Genomic DNA, 25261 nt, shown 5'->3' on the forward strand with positions numbered 1-25261 from the left:
AGTAAGAGGGGGGCAGTTGCTCATTATTTATATATCCCCTATGTTTATTTTTGTCTGGGCTCAGATTATTTGTTTTAGTGCCAATGAGATAATCAACCTCTGCGGCGGGGTTGTCCAGGGTGGGTACAATGCACCCCCCTTTTTACTTCGATAGGAGAACTTTTTCTCCTACCGGGGTTCGTTTACTGCGTCCCTTGTGGGCCGCTTTGGGATTTTTTCCCTTTCTATTTTTAGTTATTGTATACATTTCTAAATTTTTTTTTTTTTTGTTTGTATTGAATTGTTATTTTATATAATACATATCCTAATGTACTTCTATTTTATTTTCTATTTTTCTAACTCTATTCTCTACTTACCTTCTTCTTTCTCCCTTCCTTCCTCCCTTTTTTACCCTTCCCAGTCTAACCACATCCTTCTTCCCATCTCCCTTGTACAGGATCAGGGCCTGGTTGGATTCTCCTCATTCTTTTCTCACAAGCATTTCTTCACAAGAACAGGTGTCATTTCCTATCTGCCAGGGTCCACTCCAAAGACAGGTACTCCTTTTGCACATAGCATGTATTTTTCCATGCCCTTCCTATGACCTCTACCTTACCGGTACAATCTAATCTCCGTATAATGTCCAATAATGTTCAAGGCCTTAATTCCCCAGTGAAAAGGCGTAAAATCATGCAACAATTTCATGCCCACAAAGCTGATGTTATCATGATGCAGGAGACGCACTTCCCCATTTCTTATAACCCCATTTTCCTACACAAAAACTTTTCTCAATTTTATCTGGCTAATGCTTCAAATAAAACAAGAGGGGTTGCGATTTGTTTTGCTAACAAAATTCATTTTCAACATTCCAAAACGGTTAGAGACCCAGAAGGTCGTTACATCCTGGTCTCTGGGTCAATTAATTCAGTAACATACACATTTGTTTCCTACTATGCTCCAAACTCCCGCCAGGACCATTTTTTTGAAAAGACTCTCATAACGCTGAAATCCCATCTGAAGGGAATTGTTATCCTGGCGGGAGATTCGAACATCCCATTTGACCTTTCCTCAGACAGATCTAACCCTACGAAACCAATGCCCAAAAGACCTCCTAAATGCAGTCTTAGGGTTGCTCATTCCATCCAATCAGCAGGCCTGATAGATATATGGAGAGTAATGAATCCCCGATCCAAAGACTACACTCACTTTTCTATCCCTCATAATACTTTAACCAGAATAGACCATATCTTTATTCCTCCACAATTCATCTCTTTGGTTGAATCCTCTAAAATTTATGATTCCTCTCTCTCTGACCATTCCATCGTTTTATTAATTATTCGAGGGGGTGGAGGAGATAAACGACCGTTCCAATGGCGGCTTAATGAGTCTCTACTAAACAATCAAGCTCACTGTGCGGTATTAGAATCAGCCCTTTCAGACTACTTTACAGACAATAATACAGATTCAATTTCGCCAGGCTCCCTGTGGGCGGCACACAAGGCGGTCATTCGAGGTAAAATAATTCAACTCTCAGCCCGTCTCAAAAAGGAACACTCTGCAGAGCTTATACGACTCAAAGAGGAATTCAAAACACTTAGCAAAAGTCACAAACGACATCCTACCCCAGATAGCCTGGCTGAACTTGATAGGGCACGCATTGCACTTAATCTTTTACTCACCACCTCTGCGGAAAAACATCTGCGATGGACAGGAGCTCGCTTCTATTATCAAAAAGATAAAATAGGGGCCAAACTCGCGAGAAAATTGTGTTCTCGAACTCGCACCTTGGTCTTCCCCAAAATTAGACAATCTTCGGGTACCCTTAGGCCGCGTACACACGCGGGGACTGTTCGCTGAAACTGTCCGCTGAACAGTGTTTCAGCGGACAGTCCGCTCGTGTGTGGGGCTTCAGCGGACAGTTTCAGCGAACAGTCCGCTGAACAAAGTTTTTCGGAATTTCCGAAAAACTGTCCGCTGAAACTTGGTTTCAGCGGACAGTCCCCTCGTGTGTAGGCTTGTTCGTCAAACAAAGTTGCGCGCATGCTCAGAAAGGATTTTCACGGCGAAGGTTGCATTGCAGTGTATAGGACGTCGTATTTTTCGTCCCGTCGTACGTGCCGTTCACGTCATCGCGCAAGTTTCAGCGGACTGTTCGTTCGTCGTGTGTGGGCAAGTCCGTCCATGCTAATTTTGAGCGGACTGTCCGCTGAAACTGTTTGACGGACAAAGTTGAGCGAACAGTCCCCGCGTGTGTACGCGGCCTTACACAAAATCCGGTAGAAATATTGAAATCATTTCATGATTTTTATAAAAACCTCTACACCGAGACAACTCATACTCATTACAAAACTAGGAATCAGTTCCTGGATCACCTCGATCTACCATACATACATCAAACTCATAAAGATCTAATGGATGAACCCTTCTCCCCTGCCGAAATACTTGACGTCATTAAAGCCCTTAAATCAGAATCAGCTCCAGGCCCCGACGGTTTCCCAGTTAGATATTATAAGACTTTTGGATCTAAATTAGCTCCCTACATGGCCCGGTTCTTTAATTCTCTCCGGGATGGAGCCCCCCTCCCGTATGGTTCTAATTCTGCATTTATCTCTGTTATTCCGAAACCTGGTAAAGATACTAGTGAAGTGGGAAATTACAGACCCATTTCACTGATCAATAATGATCTTAAAATTATGACTAAGATATTAGCCAACAGAATGTCCAGTTTTATATCTAACTATATCCATGGGGATCAGGTGGGCTTCATCCCGGGGAGACAGGGAATGGATCAGGTGAGAAGGGCAATTGACTTAATATCACTCTTGAATTCGCAATGGGACGGGGGCCCGGCACAAGAAGGCCTTCTGCTGTCTTTGGACTTGCAGAAGGCATTTGATACTGTTTCATGGCCATATCTATTTGAAATTCTCACCAGATGGGGTTTCGGAACAAATTTTTTGAACATTATACAATCCCTATATTCAACCCCCTCTGCTCAAGTACGTCTATTAGGCCATCTCTCTCAACCATTAGATATATGTAGAGGTACTAGACAGGGTTGTCCCTTGTCACCATTAATCTTTACGATAGCTATAGAATCTCTAGCCATTGCCATAAGAGCAGATATAAATATTAAAGGTGTTCGCTGTGGTTTCAAAGAGCATAAATGTGCTCTCTTTGCTGATGATATGCTTATATTTCTGACCTCGCCCCTAATCTCCACCCCTAACTTACTTCATCTTCTTCGGGACTTTGGAACTATTTCAGGTCTCCAAGTTAATACCTCAAAGTCAGTTGCTCTCAATATTTCAGTTCCCTCATTAACTATCTCCCGACTTAAGCCCTTTTTTCCCTTCTCCTGGGCTTCTGATAGGATTCCCTATTTGGGTATTTCTCTCACCAAATGTGTCAGTACCTTATACAATGCTAATTATCCACCCGCCTTCAGATCTTTGGAAGCAGATCTTACTAAATGGTCTAAAGAAGGTTTGTCTTGGCTGGGCAGACTCAATGCAGTTAAGATGAACTTATTTCCTTGTATTTTATATTTATTTAGAGCCCTCCCCATACCTATTAAAAAGTCGACCCTCAATAAATTCCAATCAAAAGTGGTTGGTTTTGTTTGGGGAAAACAGGGACATAGACTAGCGCGTGACATCCTGTTCCGCCGGACAAACCAAGGTGGCTTAGGTCTTCCTAACCTTTTTTTATATTATCAAGCAGCACGACTAGCACAATTTTCAGCAATATATTCTAAAACCAATAGTCCAGATTGGATTTCTATTGAGAACCAAGCAGTACCTGACTACACATTAGATCATCTACTATGGAGACCAACAAAACTAAGACCTACCATTTTGTCTCCCACGCTTTCTCAATCCATAGCACTATGTGATAGACTATACAAAAACGAACACCTGATTTCCCCACTGAAACCTCTCGTTCATTTATTTCACAATCCTGATTTTCCTCCTGGTTTGAACACCCAAGATTTTCAATGGTGGTTGAACAAGGGCCTTTTCAGAATTGGACATTTCATTACACCAAATGGACCCATTTCAATGGATCATTGTTACTCCAAATTAGAGATGCCCGATTCAGAACAATCGAGACTCTCTCAGATTAACCATTTTATACAATCTCTTGAACTTGATAAATCAAATAGTTACAAGGTTACGATTTACGAGCAATGGTACTTAAAACAAGACCTCCGCAAAGGAGGTATTTCCCTCATCTACTCGTCCCTGGCAGATAGGAATGATAAACCGGCATATGCTCGTTCTTGGGAGGAAGACTTGGACATCCAACTAGATACGGAAATGTGGTTTCAAGTTTTCAAACGATCATCGAAAGGTATTTTGAATATTTCCTTAATCGAAGCTAATGTCAAAATTCTAACGAAATGGTATTATGTCCCTTTGAGACTTTCTAAGATGTACCCAGAGATTTCACCTCTCTGTTTCAGAGGATGTGGTCATTTGGGTACGATGCTCCATACATGGTGGACGTGTCCTCGCATACGAAACTTTTGGAACAAATTTCTACATCTAGTGCGGAAGGTCACGAAAGCCTCAATCCCACAGGACCCTTTATATATTCTTTTGAACCGCAGGTTACACAATACCCCTAAGCATACTCAACAACTAATCTTCTTTATGTGCTTGGGAGCCAAGATCACTTTAGCTAAAGCTTGGAAAACCTCTAAGGTTTCCCTCTTGGCTGCCAGGTACAAAATCTCCTGGATTATGGTTCAGGAACAAACAGTAGCTAAATTGCGGAACACCACTCAACAATTTGCGTTGACATGGGAACCATGGGCCCGACACATCAAAGTGCAACTATATCCAGGGCACCTACAGTCTTAAATTATATACAGATGGAGTCATGACCCTGAACCCTGTACAACCCTCCCTTTCTTCCTCTATCCTGATCCCACTTTCTACTTTCTATCTTTGCTTTCCTTTACGCAGGATTTCTAATATTAAGATACTGATCTGATATTCTCTTATCCTAGTGTCTTCGCCCTCAGTTGACCTTTGTTGTTCTGACCGGAGTTTAATAGTTCTACAGAGGTTATTCGGAATGGGCTTGGGAGCTCTAGAGTATGTCCATCCACTTCCCTCCGGGGGGCACGTGTTCTTGGTGCTACCGGGGGGAGTGGAGGGACGGACGTGGGGGGTTCTCCGGCGGGGGCTCCCCGAGCTATCCCACTCCACAGTGTGAGCCCATTGGGGTGGAGTGGTGATCTCGGGGGTTTCCGTGGGAGACCCAGCCATGTTTACAAATTGAAACTTTCTATCCTCCCACTTAGGCCTAAATTTTTTATTTTTTTTTATCATTACTATAAAGTTAAGCTTTGTATATTTCGATGCCTTGTAGTGATAGATACCAAAAATAAGGAGAGCAGACTTGACTATAGCTAGTTGTTAGAGGCCTTCTCTACTTATCTTTTTGCCAATTGCCATAAAGAAGTTTTAATGGAAATTTCTTTCCCATATAAAGCTTTTTGTTCATAATAAGTTATCATAGCTCTGGATAGAGTTTAGCCTCTCTTTTTTATACAATGTTTGTGGCCTTTCTTTTCTGGTCTCAAGAGACCACGTACAGTCATACTACGATCTAGGTAGCTTATTGCTTCTTCACTTTGGTTCTAGACCATTAATAATATTTTTTTACTTAGGGGTTGTACACCTTAAAGAAATACATCTTTACTTTCCAAGTCTTTCTTACCCTACAATAGGCTCAAGTTTAGGCGTAAAAGATACTTTGCATATCTTGTTTTTCTTTGATTAATGACTCCTGCTCAGACTCAATTTTATTTTATTTTATTTTATTTTATTTTATTTTATGTATTTGCCTTATGTCTAATTTTGATGATATATGATGTATTTGTTGAAAATTAAAATTCAATAAAAACTATTGAAAGAGAATCACTGACCATCACACAAGGCCAGTCTCCTTATTTCTACAGGATGGATGGAGGGGGAGGTGTCACACAGGCTGTGTGTTTATCAAGTGCTGATCCTCAGTGCTTCCATTATCTCCACTGGTGTTGCTGTGTCTCGGTTTGGCAGTGTCAGTGGAGGCTCTTGTGAAACACACAGCCCATATGAAGCCTCCCCACACCCACCCATCCCTCTGTCCCTGATTCATCCCACCCACCATCCCTCTGTCCCTGATTCATCCCACCCACCATCTCTCTGTCCCTGATCCCTGATCCATCCCACCCACCAGCTCTCTGTCCCTGATCCATCCCACCCACCCACCATCCCTCTGTCCCCGATTCATCCCACCCACCATCCCTCTGTCCCTGATTCATCCCACCCACCATCTCTCTGTCCCTGATCCCTGATCCATCCCACCCACCAGCTCTCTGTCCCTGATCCCTGATCCATCCCACCCACCCACCATCCCTCTGTCCCCGATTCATCCCACCCACCATCTCTCTGTCCCTGATCCCTGATCCATCCCACCCACCCACCATCCCTCTGTCCCTGATTCATCCCACCCACCATCTCTCTGTCCCTGATCCATCCCACCATCCCTCTGTCCCTGATTCATCCCACCCACCATCTCTCTGTCCCTAATCCCTGATCCATCCCACCCACCATCCCTCTGTCCCTGATTCATCCTACCCACCAGCTCTTTGTCCCTGATCCCTGATCCATCCCACCCACCCACCCACCATCCTTCTGTCCCTGATCCATCCCACCCACCATCTCTCTGTCCCTGATCCCTGATCCATCCCACCATCCCACCATCTCTCTGTCCCTGATCCATCCCACCATCCTTCTGCCCCTGATCCATCCCACCCACCATCTCTCTGTCCCTGATCCCTGATCCATCCCACCCACCATCCTTCTGTCCCTGATCCATCCCACCCACCATCTCTCTGTCCCTGATCCATCCCACCATCCTTCTGTCCCTGATCCATCCCACCTACCATCTCTCTGTCCCTGGTCCATCCCACCCACCATCTCTCTGTCCCTGATCCATCCCACCAACCATATCTCTGTCCCTGATCCATCCCACCCACCATCTCTGTGTCCCTGATCCATCCCACCATCCTTCTGTCCCTGATCCATCCCACCTACCATCTCTCTGTCCCTGGTCCATCCCACCCACCATCTCTCTGTCCCTGATCCATCCCACCAACCATATCTCTGTCCCTGATCCATCCCACCCAACAACTCTCTGTCCCTGAACCATCCCACCATCCTTCTGTCCCTGATCCATTCCACCCATCCATCCCTCTGTCCACGATCCATCCCACCCATAAATCCCTCTGTCTCTGATTCATCCCACCCACCATCTCTCTGTCCCTGATTCATCCCACCCACCATCTCTCTGTCCCTGATTCATCCCACCCACCAGCTCTCTGTCCCTGATTCATCCCACCCACCAGTTCTCTGTCCCTGATCCATCCCACCCACCCACCATCTCTCTGTCCCTGATCCATCCCACATTCCTTCTGTCCCTGATCCATCCCACCCACCATCTCTCTGCCCCTGATCCATCCCACCATCCTTCTGTCCCTGATCCATTCCACCCATCCATCCCTCTGTCCACGATCCATTCCACCCATCCATCCCTCTGTCTCTGATTCATCCCACCCACCATCTCTCTGTCCCTGATTCATCCCACCCACCATCTCTCTGTCCCTGATTCATCCCACCCACCAGCTCTCTGTCCCTGATCCCTGATTCATCCCACCCACCAGTTCTCTGTCCCTGATCCATCCCACCCACCCACCATCTCTCTGTCCCTGATCCATCCCACATTCCTTCTGTCCCTGATCCATCCCCCCACCATCTCTCTGTCCCTGATCCATCCCACCATCCTTCTGTCCCTGATCCATCCCACCTACCATCTCTCTGTCCCTGGTCCATCCCACCCACCATCTCTCTGTCCCTGATTCATCCCACCCACCAGCTCTCTGTCCCTGATTTATCCCACCCACCAGTTCTCTGTCCCTGATCCATCCCACCCACCCACCATCTCTCTGTCCCTGATCCATCCCACATTCCTTCTGTCCCTGATCCATCCCACCCACCATCTCTCTGTCCCTGATCCATCCCACCATCCTTCTGTCCCTGATCCATCCCACCAACCATGTCCCTGATCCATCTCACCCACCATCTCTCTGTCCCTGATCCATCCCACCATCCTTCTGTCCCTGATCCATTCCACCCATCCATCCCTCTGTCCACGATCCATCCCACCCATCCATCCCTCTGTCTCTGATTCATCCCACCCACCATCTCTCTGTCCCTGATTCATCCCACCCACCATCTCTCTGTTCCTGATTCATCCCACCCACCAGCTCTCTGTCCCTGATTCATCCCACCCACCAGTTCTCTGTCCCTGATCCATCCCACCCACCCACCATCTCTCTGTCCCTGATCCATCCCACATTCCTTCTGTCCCTGATCCATCCCCCTCACCATCTCTCTGTCCCTGATCCATCCCACCATCCTTCTGTCCCTGATCCATCCCACCTACCATCTCTCTGTCCCTGGTCCATCCCACCCACCATCTCTCTGTCCCTGATCCATCCCACCAACCATCTCTCTGTCCCTGATCCATCCCACCAACCATCTCTCTGTCCCTGGTCCATCCCACCAACCATCTCTCTGTCCCTGACCCATCCACCAACCATATTTCTGTCCCTGATCCATCCCACCAACCATCTCTCTGTCCCTGATCCATCCCACCATCCTTCTGTCCCTGATCCATCCCACCTACCATCTCTCTGTCCCTGGTCCATCCCACCCACCATCTCTTTGTCCCTGATCCATCCCACCAACCATATCTCTGTCTCTGATCCATTCCACCCAACATCTCTCTGTCCCTGATCCATCCCACCATCCTTCTGTCCCTGATCCATCCCACCCATCCATCCCTCTGTCCCCGATCCATCCCACCTATCCATCCCTCTGTCCCTGATCCATCCCACCCACCCATCCCTCTGTCCCTGATCCATCCCACCATCCCTCTGTCCCTGATCCAGCCCACCCACCCATCCCTCTGTCCCTGATCCATCCCACCATCCTTCTGTCCCTGATCCATCCACCCATCCCTCTGTCCCTGTTCCATCCCACCCACCCATACCTCTGTCCATGATCGATCCCACCCACCATCCCCCTGTCCCTGATCCATCCCACCATCCTTCTGTCCCTGATCCATCCACCCATCCCTCTGTCCCTGTTCCATCCCACCCACCATACCTCTGTCCATGATCCATCCCACCCATCATCCCCCTGTCCCTGATCCATCCCACCATCCCTCTGTCCCTGATCCAGCCCACCCACCCATCCCTCTGTCCCTGATCCATCCCACCATCATTCTGTCCCTGATCCATCCACCCATCCCTCTGTCCCTGATTCATCCCACCCACCCATACCTCTGTCCATGATTGATCCCACCCACCATCTCCCTGTCCCTGATCCATCCCACCATCCCTCTGTTCCTGATTCATCCCACCCACCCATACCTCTGTCCATGATCCATCCCACCCACCATCCCCCTGTCCCTGATCCATCCCACCACACCTCTGTCCCTGATCCATCCCTCTGTCCCTGATCCCATCCCACCCACCACTGATCCAACTCCCCACCCCACCTCCATCCCTCTGTCTCTGATCATCACCATCCCTCTGATCCCACCACCAAAGGCAAACATGTAAGATATTGCATTATTGCAGTCACTAAATGTGATGACTGTATTTGTTTTATTTTATTAGGCTTTCTTGTACTTCATTGTCTACGGTGACCTCTGCCTATTGCTGTTTCCCAAGCACCTTTTTTGTGTTTCCTGTTTTTTTTTTCTGGTGAACGAGGAGTGTGGCTGGGCTGTCAGACATATTGATGTGTCATTAGAACCTGGTGTATAATGTAGAGCCTGGTATATGAAGTATAGAGCCCTGTGTATAATGTAGAGCCTGGTATATGATGTACAGAGCTCGGTGTATAATGTAAAGCCTGCTATATGATGTACAGAGCCCTGTCTATAATGTAGAGCCTGGTATATGAAGTATAGAGCCCTGTGTATAATGTAGAGCCTGGTATATGATGTACAGAGCTCGGTGTATAATGTAAAGCCTGCTATATGATGTACAGAGCCCTGTCTATAATGTAGGGCCTGGTATATGAAGTATAGAGCCCTGTGTTTAATGTAGAGCCTGGTATATGATGTACAGAGCTCGGTGTATAATGTAAAGCCTGCTATATGATGTACAGAGCCCTGTCTATAATGTAGGGCCTGGTATATGAAGTATAGAGTTCTGTGTATAATGTAGAGCCTGGTATATGATGTACAGAGCTTGGTGTATAATGTAAAGCCTGCTATATGATGTACAGAGCCCTGTCTATAATGTAGGGCCTGGTATATGAAGTATAGAGCCCTCTGTATAATGTAGAGCCTGGTATATGATGTACAGAGCTCGGTGTATAATGTAAAGCCTAGTATATGATGTACAGAGCCCTGTCTATAATGTAGAGCCTGGTATATGAAGTATAGAGCCCTGTGTATAATGTAGAGCCTGGTATATGATGTACAGAGCTCGGTGTATAATGTAGAGCCTGGTATATGATGTACAGAGCTCGGTGTATAATGTAAAGCCTGCTATATGATGTACAGAGCCCTGTCTATAATGTAGAGCCTGGTATATGAAGTATAGAGCCCTGTGTATAATGTACAGCCTTGTATATGATGTACTACAGGGGACGGAGTTGGTGGATTCTATAATGGGTGGGGCTTATGAGAAATGGGATGGGTCAAAAGGGTGGGCGTGGTCTAGCGCCCCCCCATCTTAAAACTTCACCAGCTGCCACTGCTGTAGCAATTCCGACGTGCAAACTTACTAAGCATGCTCGGAAGCAATTGGACACATGCTCGGAAGCAATTGGACGCATTCTTGGTAGCATTGAACTTCATTTTCTCGGCTCGTCGTAGTGTTGTACGTCACCGCGTTCTTGACTGTCGAAAGTTCGGAGAACTTTTGCGTGACCGTGTGTATGCAAGCCAAGCTTGAGCCGAATTCTGTCTGAAAAACCACCCAAGATTTTTTGGAAATTCCGCTCGTGTGTACGAGGCATTCGTGACACTTTTTTGGGGACCAGTGACATCAATACAGTGATTAGTGCTAAAAAAAATGCACTATCACTGTACTAATGACACTGGCAGGGAAAGGGTTAACATCAGGGGCAATCAAAGGGTTAAGTGTGCTCTTAGGTGGTGCTTTTCTAACTGTGTGGGGGAGGTGCATGTACTGGGGGAAGACAGAGATCCGTGTTCCTGCTTAGCAGAAACACAAGATTTTTTCCCCTCTGGCAGAACAGTGATCTGCCTTGTTCACATAGACCTCCGTTCTGCCTCTCATGAGAATTATCTCAGGGTGCCGGCAAACAATCAGGCCCTGCTGATTGGCTCCTGCTGTATCCAATCACAGTGGGAGCGGGTCGCCGGCAGCACCCCAAACCCAGCACACATACTAGGTACGTGAAATTGCGCAGTAGGGCCGCCCTTCCGCAGTATAGGGGTTAACCACTTAAGGACGGAACCTCTTTCTGAGATTTGGTGTTTACAAGTTAAAAACTGTTTTTTGCTAGAAAATTACTTAGAATCCCCAAACATTATATATATAATTTTTAACACCCTAAAGAATAAAATGGCGGTCACACCGTATTTGCGCAGCAGTCTTAAAAGTGCACTTTTTTTGGAAAAAAATCTATTTTGAATTTTAAAAAAAAAACAGTAAAAGGTAGCCCAATTTTTTTTTTCAAAATTGACACTCTTTTTTTGTTTATAGCGCAAAAAAATAATAATGCAAAGGTGATCAAATACCACCAAAAGAAATCTCTATTTGTGGGGAAAAAAGACATACATTTTATTTGGGCACAACGTCGCACGACCACACAATTAAAAAATACTTGTGTACTTGGGATGTATAATACCACATTTTTGTGTGTCCACTGCTGGTGGAATAGTGTCAACTTTCTATGGGTCCTCTGTGAGTGGAATTAGACTCCTCTCTGAGGGTAGTATTGTACCCCATCCTGTGGGTCTTCTGTGGGTGGAATAGTACCCATTCCTGTGGGTTTTCTGTGGGTGGAATTAGACCACTCTCTGAGGGTAGTATTGTACCCCATCCTGTGGGTCTTCTGTGGGTGGAATAGTACCCATTCCTGTGGGTGGAATTAGTCCCCTCTCTGGGGATAGTGCACCTCTTCCTGTGATTGGAATAGTACCCCTTCCTGTGGGTGGAATTAGCACCCTCTCTGAGAGTAGTACACCCTTACTGTGGGTGGAATAGTACCCCTTCCGGTGGGTCTTCTGTGGGTGGAATAGTACCCCATCCTGTGGGTCTTCTGTGGGTGGAATAGTACCCCTTCCTGTGGGTTTTCTGTGGGTGGAATAAGACCACTCTCTGAGGGTAGTATTGTACCCCATCCTGTGGGTCATCTGTGGGTGGAATAGTACCCTTTCCTGTGGGTGGAATATTACCACTTCCTGTGGGTCTTCTGTGAGTGGAATTAGCCCCCTCTCTGAGGGTAGTGGTGCACCCCTCCCCGTGGGTGGAATAGTACCCCTTCCTGTGTGTCTTCTGTGGTTGGAATAGTACCCCTTCCTGTGGGTCTTCTGTGGTTGGAATAGTACCCCTTCCTGTTGGTCTTCTGTGAGTGGAATAGTACCCCTTCCTGTGGGTGGAATAGTACCCCTTCCTGTGGGTCCTCTGTGAGTGGAATTAGACCACTCTCTGAGGGTAGTATTGTACCCCATCCTGTGGGTCTTCTGTGGGTGGAATAGTACCCTTTCCTGTGGGTGGAATTAACCACCTCTTTGAGGGTAGTGCACCCTTCCTGTGGGTGGAATAGTACCATTTCCTGTGGGCCTTCTGTGAGTGGAATTAGACCACTCTCTGGGGGTAGTATTGCACTCCTTTCTGTGGGTAGAATAATACACCTTCCTGTGGGTGGAATTAGATCCCTCTGTGAGGGGGTAGTATTGCACCCCTTCCTGTGGGTCTTCTGTGGGTGGAATTAGATCCCTCTCTGAGGGTAGTAGTGCACCTCTTCCTGTGGACAGAATAGTACCCCTTCCTGTGGGTCTTCTGTGGGTGGAATAGTACCCCTTCCTGTGGGTCTTCTGTGGGTGGAATAGTACCCCTTCCTGTGGGTCTTCTGTGGGTGGAATAGTACCCCCTCCTGTAGGTCTCCTGTGGGTTTAATTAGTCTCTCAATGGTTGGAATGGCCCTTTCTGAGGGTTTGAGTAGGCCTCTCTTTCAGGGTCACCTGTAGGTGGAATTAGACCACTCTCTGAGGGTAGTATTGCACCCCTTTATGTGGGTGGAATAGTACACCTTCCTGAGGGATGAATTGGATCCCTCTCTGAGAGTAGTATTGCACCCCTTCCTGTGGGATGAATTAGATCCCTCTCTGAGGGTAGTATTGCACCCCTTTCTGTGGGTGGAATTAGATCCCTCTGTGAGGGTAGTATTGCGCCCCTTCTTGTGGGTCTTCTGTGGGTTGAATTAGTCTTTCGGTGGGTGGAATGCCCCTTTCTGAAGGTTTGAGTAGGCCCCTCTTTCAGGGTCACCTGTAAGTGGAATTAGATCCCTTTCTGAGGGTAGTATTGCACCCCTTCCTGTGGGTGGAATTAGATCCCTCTGTGGGGGTAGTATTGCACCCCTTCCTATGGGTCATCTGTGGGTTGAATTAGACTCTTGTGGGTGGAATGCCCCTTTCTGAGGGTTTGAATAACCTATAGGTTTTTTTTTTAGTTTCTGTTTTGTTCGCGAATTGGACTTTTTTATTGTTCTTAAATGAATTGGACTTTATGTACCAAATGCGATAATCTATGCAAATGAGTAACATGATACCCTTAACAAATTGAATGTTATGAGCAAAAAAAATAAATAACTGAAAATTTTGGAAGTGCTTTTGGATAACATTCGTCCTGTCATCTCTCTGTAAATGTCCCGATTACCTGCAGTCCTCTCTTCTCTGCAGTCCTTCTAAAACACACAGACCAAAGGCTCCTTCTCAGCTCAAGAAGGCAGGGGGCGCGGGTTGGACATCGCACACTGCACAGAGCTCAGCACAGAGCTGAGTGTAATCTGAGACCTGAGTGGAGGGAATGGGCCACACGCCCCTCTATACACAGTCTTATAGAGGATTCTGTGGTCTCCAAAGCAGAGGAATGAGAGAGCAGTCAGAAATCACACATAGTGCGTTGGATTGAGGTAAGTACACATTGCAAAAGGGGTATGCTTTGTATGAGTTTTATCTCAGAAGGTTTACAACCACTTCTGACAACTTCTGATGTACATAATGTACAGCTGTGCTCATAAGTTTACACACCCTGACAGAATTTATGATTTATTGGCCATTTTTCAGGTAACATGAATGATAACACAAAAAACTTTTCTTTCACTCATGGTCGGTGTTTGGCTGAAGCCATTTATTATCAATCAACTGTGTTTACTATTTTTATATCATAATGGCAACAGAAACTACCCAAATGATCAAAAGTTTACATACCCCGGTGATTTTGGCCTGATAACATGCACACAAGTTGAAACAAAGGGGGTTGAATGTCTATTAAAGGTCACCATCCTCACCCAGGGGCGGATCAAGGGTCTAATCCCGGGAGCGGCACTGCCAAAATTTGTGCGGGCAATTTGTTGGGCAATGGCTGGTGTTGACTCTTTATTTATCACGGCACTATGGTAAATCTGGTGTCAGGATGATTGAAGTGCATGGTTTCTATTATTACATTGTAATATAAAATGAAATAGTTCAACTCACCATAATGAGCTTGTCACTTGCCATTGTCGCCTGCCACCAGATGCAGCGTGTCACTTGCCATCGTCGCCTATTGTGTCCCTATTGTCCTCGAGTGAGGGCGTGCAGTGAGAGATGCTGTCATCTCTCTGTTGCCCGCGCCTGCACAGTAATGGCGGTGTTCTTGTTGAAGCAGAAATGCGGCGATGCGGGGGGGGGGGGGCGGATGAGAGACAGTGGTGTCTCCAGCTTTCATATTTAGTGGGAGACACATGGGGGGACAGGGACAAAAGTAGGGGGGGGGAACTATAAAATGCAATTATATATACACACACATATACAGTAAATACACAGTGAACAGCAAGGTGGAAGGTAGGACAGAATTGAAGCAGCCAGGTGGAGGGGAGGACAGGGTGGATGCAGCCAGGTGGAGGGGAGGACAGGGCTGATGCAGCCAGGTGGAGGGGAGGACAGGGTGGACGCAGCCAGGTGGAGGGGAGGACAGGGTGGACGCAGCCAGGTGGAGGGGAGGACAGGGTGGACGCAGCCAGGTGGAGGGGAGGACAGGGTGGGAAGCAGCCAGGTGGAGGGGAGGACAGGGTGGGAGGCAGCCAGGTGGAGGGGAGGACAGGGTGGATGCAGGCAGGTGGAGGGGAGGACAGGGTGGACACAGCCAGGTGAAGGGGAGGACATGATGGATGCAGCCAGGTGGAGGGGGGGACAGGGTGGATGCAGCCAGGTAGAGGGGAGGACAGGGTGGATGCAGCCAGGTGGAGGGGAGGACAGGGTGGATGCAGCCAGGTGGAGGGGAGGACAGGGTGGATGCAGCCAGGTGGAGGGGAGGACAGGGTGGATGCAGCCAGGTGGAGGGGAGGACAGGGTGGATGCAGCCAGGTGGAGGGGAGGACAGGGTGGATGCAGCCAGGTGGAGGGGAGGACAGGGTGGATGCAGACAGGTGGAGGGGAGGACAGGGTGGATGCAGCCAGGTGGAGGGGAGGACAGGGTGGATGCAGCCAGAAGTGCCCGAAATGTTCCTTTTACCAGTAATCTGGATTTACCAAGTGGCCTAAAGTCGTCTTCTTACCTCTAGTTACGGCATTAATGAATTTTTTGTACATTTCTGTAAAACAAAACATTATTTTATATTATCTTTAATTAAAGAACATGAAATACAGTTAAACAATACAGTGATAATAGACAGTATTTTATGGTGGTGGGGGAGATTTCTGTTTTTGTTTTTCCTCCGAGGCCCTATCCATGCAGCCATTTTCACCTAAAAGACAAAGTCAATGAACTAATTTATCTTGGTTAAACAGTGTGTTATACTGCTATTTTACCACCGTTCATTTCACTACTGTATTTAACCAGTTTAACTATTGTGTAACTATGTAACTATGTAACCTAGGTGGGAATGCCATATCCTGCCCTTTGGGAGACCCCCATTACGTATCCCAGGATTCACAGAGCAGCCAATGGGTGGAGCCTGGGCCGGGGATGTTTTTACTTTACATACACAGGGTTTTGTTATGACGTGTGCAGTCACGGGCCGGCTAATACATGCGCCCTGCCCCTAATCTCCATCCAGGGTGCCAGACGCATGGATTTCAATGTTTTTTTAAAAACAATTTTAGAAGCACGTAATTAGAGCCTGGGGCTCTAATTGGCTTCAAAAATGGGGGGGGGGGGGGTGGGGGGCTCGGGTGCAGAGCACTGCGCACAGAACTCCCCCAGTTGTGTGACGATAGCAAATGAATATTCGCTATTGTCTTCCCGTTTCTACTGCCGGCCAATCAGAAAGCGGTTTTAAGGCCCAATTGGCCGAGAGGACAAGCGATCGTATTGGCCGCTGAAGGAGAAAGCCGCCGAGGAGTAGAAGATGCAGGAATGAATGAATGAAATACTTGTATAGCGCACAATGCGAACTGAATCGCCTCTAGCTAATCGCCAAAGCTGGCTGCGTCCTAGATAGGGTAAGTGCTGGTGGACGGAAGAGCGAGCGACACGGGATGGGAGGTTTTACTAATTAACTGACCGAACAGGGGGGTGGCGGGGGGGGGTTTGTTTGCCGTCCCACCAAAAAATGGAGCACTAGACAACGGAAGTGTGGCTTATTGGACCTTTTCCTTTGCAGGGCACATACTTTCACATCTGAATGATGGATTGTTGCAGGACTATGAACTTTGCCTATTAGCCCAGTCATATACCCCCTTGCCAGTACCATGGGTGGGTGCAAAACGCATTGGGGGTGTGGCCTGGATGGAGGCTGTTTTTACTTTCCATACACAGGGTTTTGTTGTGACGTGCAATAGGCTGCGCACACCTATGGTGGTGACTGGTCTTCTGGATCCTGAGAGACCCTCACCACTGGAGAGCCAATAGGAAGTGTCTATGTTACCCAGGCATCCATGTAGGCTCCCCCCCCCCCCAAAAAAGGAACCTTCCACTCTGCAGTGTAACCACAGATTTAATTGAGTAAAATGGGCAGAGAGATTTTAGTTGTATTGCTGTTATTTATTGCTGTATCAACTAGTTAGAGAGGGGTTGGTTGTATGGTTTGTTAAGCTGGGAATCCCGTTTTGTAGAGAAGCTTTAACCAGTAAATGTTGAACACCTACCATTAAAGAACAACTTCACCCAATCAGCTCCGGGTGCACTGCCCCACAATCCTGCAGAGAAATAAAGACTGCATTAGTGCTGAATACAATGAGGATCACAGGTACGGAAATCCCTGTTTGTCTACCCACCCCCTCTCACCTCTATCCTATTTATCTGGGACTAATATCTTCTTCCAGTTGTGGTTAGGGATGAGCTGATGGTTTGAAGGATCAAACATAGGCTCAGACTAAACTTTGGCTGTTCAATGGTTCCTAAGGAAGCAGAAGAAGCAGAAGATGCTGACACCTGCTGAGTCCCTAGCAACAGCACATTGCCCTGCTGAGTTCCTAGCAACGGCACATTGTTTACAAGACTGGAAATCCCCAACCACATAAGCTAAGAGGCGGGACTAGAAAATATGGTCACTGTCCATATTTGAGCAATGATGTCACTGCTCTCCCCACCAGAGGCTAGAACCAACTAGAACCTTCAGGACACCCTTGGTGCAAGAAACCATAAGGGCCCTCCTGACTAGAGATGGCCTTGCGGTTCACCCGGTGGTCGGTTCGCGGCAAACTTTGCTCGTTCGCGTTTCGCCAAACCGGCGGACTTCTGGCGCTGTTTGCGGAGGACATATGCGTTTACATTGTGAAGAACTTTGACCCATGACACATCATGGGGTACAGGACAGCCAGTTGAGACATTTCAGCACATGGACATCCCCCCTACGTTATAAATTGACCTGATCTGACGGCCATTTTACATTCTGTCTTTTGTCAGTGTACGGAAAGGACGCTGTGTGGTGCAGGGACAGTCAGTCTAATCACTAGCTAGCTAATTAGCTATTACTACTAGGTTCACAAAAGTCCTTTTAAGGACTGGTATAGGTGTACAGTATATAGGGTTGTATTACACTTATAATATATTTTCTTTCAAATATAGAAAGTATATTATGGTGCACTGCTGTGCTGCTGAGTGCTGACCGATTCTGCTGCTGTCTTTTATCAGTGTAGGGACTGAGGGACAGTTTGGTGTTTGGAGCAGGGCAAGTCTGCAATTTACTAGCTACTAGGTCCACAAAGGTCCTTTTAAGAACTGGTATAGGTGTACTATTTGGTGTGCAGTATATAGGGGTGTAATACACGTATAAAATACTTGCACATATAGAAAGTATAGTACATTTCCACTGTGCAGCATTGTGACTGCTGAGCATTTCTGCAGCGACACTACAAAGAGTGACAAACGCAATTAGAAAAAAGTATTATAACTGGTGTGATAGACCAGTGGCCCCCAAAACTACAGATTGAAGCGGGGTGTTATATACCTTCTTCCACATATACTGCACTTCTCTAGAGACTTTTGTCACAGGGTCATTTAAAAATGACAGGCAGCTGGCACCGGAACGAGATGGCAGCTTAGGAGAAGAGCTCCGTCCTCCGTTCCTCATAGAAGCCCTTTCATGAGCAGGGATCTGTCCCGAAGCGCACCACAGATGACTGGGAGAAGCCGTTCTACCTCCCGGCCACAACAAGACCCGGCCCCGCCACCTAGCAGGAACATACCGGCGATGTTCCGTTCGCAGCCGGCCGAATCACAGGCCGCAACACAGGCCGCAATGTCGACCGCTTCCCAGGCCGCACAGCGAGCCGCGGCCCAGAGTGGACACCTCCCGGCAGACTCGGAGCACTCGGACGGCCACCAGTCAGGTAGGGGAGCTCCACACACCTCACCCCTCTTATGCCTGGCTGACCTCCAACAAGTAGCGGCTGATATGAAAAGCTCACTAAGTGCAGCAGTCTCAGACCTGAAGTCAGAAATTAGAGCAGTGGCTGGCAGGCTGGATCAAGTTGAAACATCCACAGTAACACATGGGGCAGCCATTCACCAACTGCAGCATGCATCCACTATACAGGCACAGCACCTTATTGACATGCATAGACATATGGAGGACCTTGACAATAGGGGCCGCAGACGCAACCTCCGCATCAGAGGGATCCCAGAAACAGTGGAAAGCCCCCATCTACAAGCTGCAGTTTGGGCGATCTTTAACACGCTTTTAGGCAGACCGCCGGACGCCCCGGTGGAGATGGAGAGGTGTCATAGAGCGCTAAGACCAAGAGGTAGAGATACTGACCCACCCAGAGATGCTGTATGTTGCTTGGTCAACTTTGCACAGAAGGAAGAAATTCTGCGACTTGCACGTAACCATGCTAACCTAGAACATGAAGGTGCACGTATCCAGATATACCAAGATCTGTCCACCATTACCCTACAACACAGAAGGGACCTACGGCCGCTTCTCCAGGTTCTCAGAGGACATGGGAGACTACCTTGGCGAAGCCAATCGCCTGTTATCTGATACGACTACATATCAAAAACTTCAAACCGACCCCCTTCCAATTTACCAGCGTGATTTAATTACGTTGGTAGACAAAGCTCAAAAAGATGGGGTGTTAAATCCCCAAGAAAAACGATTCCTCCTCCCCAAAGTCTGCAGCACCCCTTACTTTTATCATCTCCCCAAGGTTCACAAGTCCCTTACTAACCCTCCGGGTAGACCAATAGTGGCCAGTACTAATAGTTTCACTAGCGGCCTTTCGGCCTATATAGATCATATCTTACAGCCATTGGTGGTGCAACTTCCTTCCTATATTAAGGACTCCAGTCAGGTGATTGAGGTTATGGAAAACTACAGATGGTCTGACGAATATATGTGGGCCTCTTTAGACGTCAACTCGCTTTATACTTCTATACCCCACGAAGTGGGACTGAATGCAATACAACACTTTTTGAGCATTGATGAAAGCATGAACTCCAAACAGTCTGAATTTTTATTATTGAGCATAGAGTTCTGCTTGAAACATAACTACTTCACCTTTTTAGACCAATTTTTCCTCCAGCGCCAAGGTACAGCCATGGGAGCCAGTTTTGCCCCGGTATATGCGAACCTCACCATGGGCTTTTGGGAGGAACAAAAAATCTGGAGAAACAATCCTTTTGCTGAGTTTATCGTATTTTATGGTCGTTATATAGATGACATTTTGCTCATATGGAGTGGCGGAGTTGAGACTTTTTCCTCCTTCGTCACTTATTGTAACAACAATTCTATGGGTCTATCTTTCACATCGGTCATTGACCAAAACCATCTGGTCTTTTTGGACCTTGTACTTTCTCATAATGAGCATAGTGTCACCACTAGCAACCATATTAAACCCACAGCAGGCAACTCTTACCTTCATTATAAGAGTTGCGATCACCCTGCTTGGAAGAAAAATATTCCTAGCGGTCAGTTCCAAAGGTTACGCAGAAACTGTACCTCAACTGAGGACTATACACAACAAGGCCAGCAGATGGCAAAAAAATTCTTAGAAAAAGAATACCCAGATGATTTAGTTACACGGGCCTTTATGGAACACGCAACCAAGCATTCACCTACGAAAAAACGTCCCAAAAATTCCACTAATGACTATACTACAATTAGGTTTATTTCTACCTTTAACACACAATATAAACATATGTCTAAAATAATTCTTAAACATTACGATATCCTAAAGCTGGATCCGATTTTAGCACCACTCCTTCCGGTCAGACCCCAAATCACTTTTAGACGCTCTCGTACAATCAAAAATATTATTGCTCCCAATAAACTTATAAAATCCAATAGAAAGGATAATAATATATTCCCTGATATTAGGATGTACTTTGATAATAGATGTGGGATTTTTAAATGTCGTAAAAGAGATTGTTATACTTGTCAGTCCATCCCCAACGGCCAATCCACCATCACTACACCCAAAGGAAAAACCTTTGAGATTAAACAATTCATCACGTGTTCTACTGAATACGTAATATATGTTTTACGTTGTCCCTGTGGCCTCCTTTATGTAGGCCGCACTATGCGGGCCCTACGAGTCAGGGTGGGCGAACATCGCCGCCTGATTAAAGAGGGCTGCATTCAACACAGCGTGCCACGCCATTTTCGCCATTGTCATGATAAAAACTTTAAAGAAATGGAGGTCCTTGCAATTGAGGCTATCCCCAAGGGTACCCTAACGGCCAACGAAAGATTCTCCCACCTTTGTCGCAGGGAGACCTTCTGGATATATCCTATGGGGTCTCTCTCGCCTGATGGCCTCAATGAAGACATTGACATCCTCAGCATAACCTCTTGATATAGGTTACTCAGATATAATCGCTATTCATCGTTCATGACCGACTTTTCATTTTTTTTATATTTTTTTATATTTTTTTATAAATAATTTTTTTTTTTTTTTTTTTTTTTTTTTTTATATTTTATTGTATCAATTTTTTTTTTTTTTTTTTTTTTTTTTTTTTTTTTCATAATATTATTTTTATGAACGAAGAGTAGCTAATATAGCTAATATATTTATTCTAACTATCCTATAGGAAAGGACTTAATAACATATCTAAAATATATCTTTTAAATAATTTGTTTTTTTGCCCTTGGTCTCCGCAATTTTTTCCCCCCTTGAGTTTTTTTTAACTTACAGGGTCCTTTTATCCATAGCATTCTTCTCCCTTCTGTATATCTTTTAATATCCCCATGGAAACCCACACAGGCACAGGGAGAACATACAAGCTCCAGGCGGGTGGTGGCGTGGTTGGGAATCGAACCAGCATCCTGCTTGCTGCTAGGTGAGAGTGCTAACCACGACACCACTGTGTCAACCATATGTTTCAATCCACATTTCCTATTAGATGTTTTCTAACAGTTCTTTCACTGACACAGACCCCTGTCTAATAAGGTTTTAACTGCAGGAGGCTTAGTGACACATTAGGGGTTAACCTGAGAGACTTCGACAGTCCCTGCCCCTACACACTACCCGATGCCTTTATCTTTCTGGTTGCTGTATGCCGCTCCAGCTTTGACAAAGCGCAGGAGCGCGAAACATGTAAGCAGGAGAGTCGGCATAGCAACCTTCCCCTTCACAGCCTTCCACGTGACAAGCCTCTCATGTGATCCACAGCCGCTCGGACAAGCGGCACTGCAAGCAGTGCAGCGTTCTCCAAGCTGCCTAGGTGTACAGCTGATATCATCTGGTGACTAAGCTTGATCCTCACCACCCAGCGTGCAGCATTACTCCTCTGCCTCCAAGCCGAACGCTTCAGATGGAGCTGAAATAAACACCTCCCCCTCGGTCATCAGACTGGACTCATCAGCTCTGCAGCCCATTGAACACCTATGAAGTGAGTGTCCCTAGGAACGTTGTTCCATTCGTTTACACTGACTTTTTGGGTTCTTTCAGATGATTGATTGCATTCATTAGGCATTCGAAAGCTGTGCACATTGGTCTTTGGTCTTGACCTTTCCAAAGTTATAATTGAGAGATCTGAGGAGCTTTTCATTATCAAACATCTGTCCGTTTTATGATTGGTGTTTTTTATATTTTTTTATGTGTTTGAGATCCTGCAGGGATCAGATGTCTGTGTTCATTTTTTACATTTAATAAATGACATTTTAAAGTCTTTTTCACATCAATCTACTAGTCCCTTTGATGCGCTGTTTTTGATCGTTTTTTCTGCTGCATCCATTTTTTGCCAAGTCCATAATGGGTTAACAGCCGCACATTGAGACCATCTACAGGACATTTATTTTAAACAAACATCCCACGAGATAGTCAAACGCTCTTAAAGAGACCATTCATTTGTGCGCCAACTTTATATTGTTTTGTCTCAGAGAACATCGCATTCCCTATCGCTGGAAATTTCCATTTTGCCTGCAAGCTACGGTTGGAAATCGCACAGCGATGTTGAGGACACCAGGAGATCTTCGGCAATTCTGTGATATTCTTAACATACCGTATGTAGAAGTGCCAGACTGGTATGGTGCTTTTTTGCAGCCGGAACCCTGGATCTCCTCACGACAGGAAGTAACACCTCGGACCCAAAGGAGCAGACAACGACGAAGAAGATCCTCGTCCATTACTCCGCCAAGACGACGGGGTGACATGGAGACAGAAGAGAGCCCACATGCCTCACCATCTTCAGTTCGGCGTAGAACTGACCGGCTATAACGCCAGGAATGGCTTGGTAAGCTGCTTCCCTGACTGATTTGACTGAGCCCTCGTTCCCCCATTGCCACATTTCCACTCCCTCGTCCTCTGGTACCCCTGGGCCCCGGGACTATCCCGAGTCTGATCACTCCATCTGGTAGCCACCTAACTTGGGACCACAATTTCCAATTATTAACGGTTCTTGGATGCTTACCGGGGTTTTACTATATGGTTATGCCTTTATTTCACTCTAGGTGGGGGAGGGAGGAGGTCACTTGGCCAATGTACCAGATGCTACAGGGGTCAGTCGGTTTCAAAGAAGGTGACTTCTATGGGCGGCTGCTGCATCGCTTCGGATATGAAGTGTACGTTCACTTCGCAGGCTCCCAGGCATTTTTATCATCCTTTTGCCTTAGGAGCGGCCATTTTTAGTTTGGTACGAAGCAGAGCCATATCTGAATATGGGAGGAATGCAATCCCCCCCCTGAAGAACTGACCCGGCTATGGACTGTGCCTTATTCATTTATAGCCCGATCTGGCTAGCGTGGAACCCCCCCGCCCCTCCCCCAATGTGCTGGACTTGGAATTCATACAGAAACTATTCCTGGTTTTGTATCCATTTGCCCCCTTGCTCCTTTCCCTTTTTATATATATATATGTATATTTTTCTTTGCTTGTATTTTTTTTTTTTTTGTGCTGCCTTTCCCCCCACTGTCCTTGTCCTTTGTGCTCACCAGGGACTTTACTAACACATGGGGAGAAGTGATCAAGGGGTTTGGCACCCCACCAATTTATAGCCGAGGCACCGGGGAACGAGGGTCCTTGTCACCTGGGTGAGGGGTAGATATAGTGGTAGTCTGACAATTCTAAAGGAAGGCTAGATGTAAAATCTTTTTTCGTGTTTTAGCTATCTACAGAAGCAGTACCTTATTATCCTGAATAGTGTGAGGGTCGAGGCATAAAGGGGATCACATTTGGGAATGGTATCCCGTCCCTTTATTAGAGCAGGTCCTAGGCCCCTAGATGGGGGGAACTACAGCATAAACCCTTGCTAACTAAGTGGCTTTATGTCGAGGATTAGGGTGCCGATGAAGCTGAGTTTGCAGTTAGAAATGCTCACGGAGAAACTGTGAAACTTTGGATACAGGTTAAATGAGTTAATTGATTATGTGTTTGGGTTTATTGCTTTTATCTGTACTGTTTTTGACATTGTTCTTCTAATGTTTTATGTTTATATCTCTCAAGAACACCTGATTTTGGATGACCTGGCTTTGAGTTTTCCGATGTCCTGGAGCCCCCCCCCCCATGGATGGGGCTTCAGGACACCGGACTGCTGAGCTGCCAGTCACGAGGTAATCTTTTAAGGGGTGTGTAGTGGACGGTTGGCAGGCTTGTGCTCACGGCTTCCATTGGACGACTCTGAAGTTGTGAGGGGGCTCGCTGTTGGGGCTCACCCCCCTACTTGGGGGTGGGTTGTGATGGCGGGCTCCACATAATTCTGGCGGGCCGATGCAGGGGACTCCCCTTCGGAAATTCACCATGCTTTCTGGAGAGACGGAGGACGGACGTCTATATTGGTCTTGGTGTTAGACCCTCTCCCCTAGCCAGAGTAGGCTGGTTCCCCCTCTGGAAAGTTCCGGCTGGGACTTGTACCATCACTGTCCCGCAGGGTTGCCCTGCCTAGATAGCCTAGCAGGCTGAGGCTGTCTCCGGTTATCACCTCTCTCGTTTGAGTAGGTGTACTCTTGGTACGAGAATTGTGCCCCGTATTTTATTCTATTGGAATACGGTGTCACCCCGGGTTTCGGATTGGGGTCCACGAACCTCTGCCCGAGTCTCTAGTTAAGCTCGTACTCTCTTCCCTTCCTACCTGTCTCTCCTCCCCCCT

At 46.8% G+C, this 25261-nt stretch overlaps 1 protein-coding gene across 2 annotated transcripts in view; it reads right to left on the reverse strand.

Annotated features, from left to right (window-relative positions):
* Window positions 1-25261, reverse strand: part of LOC143973622 (cytosolic phospholipase A2 gamma-like) — a 204966-nt gene that overhangs the window by 66196 nt on the left and 113509 nt on the right. For both annotated transcript variants that reach the window (XM_077474476.1, XM_077474477.1), the window contains 2 exons: window positions 17380-17430; window positions 15849-15884 (listed from right to left, as the gene is read on the reverse strand). In XM_077474476.1, the coding sequence (XP_077330602.1) occupies window positions 15849-15884; window positions 17380-17430 (87 nt within the window). The remainder of the gene's footprint in view (window positions 1-15848; window positions 15885-17379; window positions 17431-25261) is intronic.

The sequence above is a fragment of the Lithobates pipiens genome, unplaced genomic scaffold (assembly GCF_037356315.1).
Source record: "Lithobates pipiens isolate NorthernLeopardFrog02 unplaced genomic scaffold, aLitPip1_a1.2 Scaffold_87, whole genome shotgun sequence".
Taxonomy (NCBI): Eukaryota; Metazoa; Chordata; class Amphibia; order Anura; family Ranidae; genus Lithobates; species Lithobates pipiens.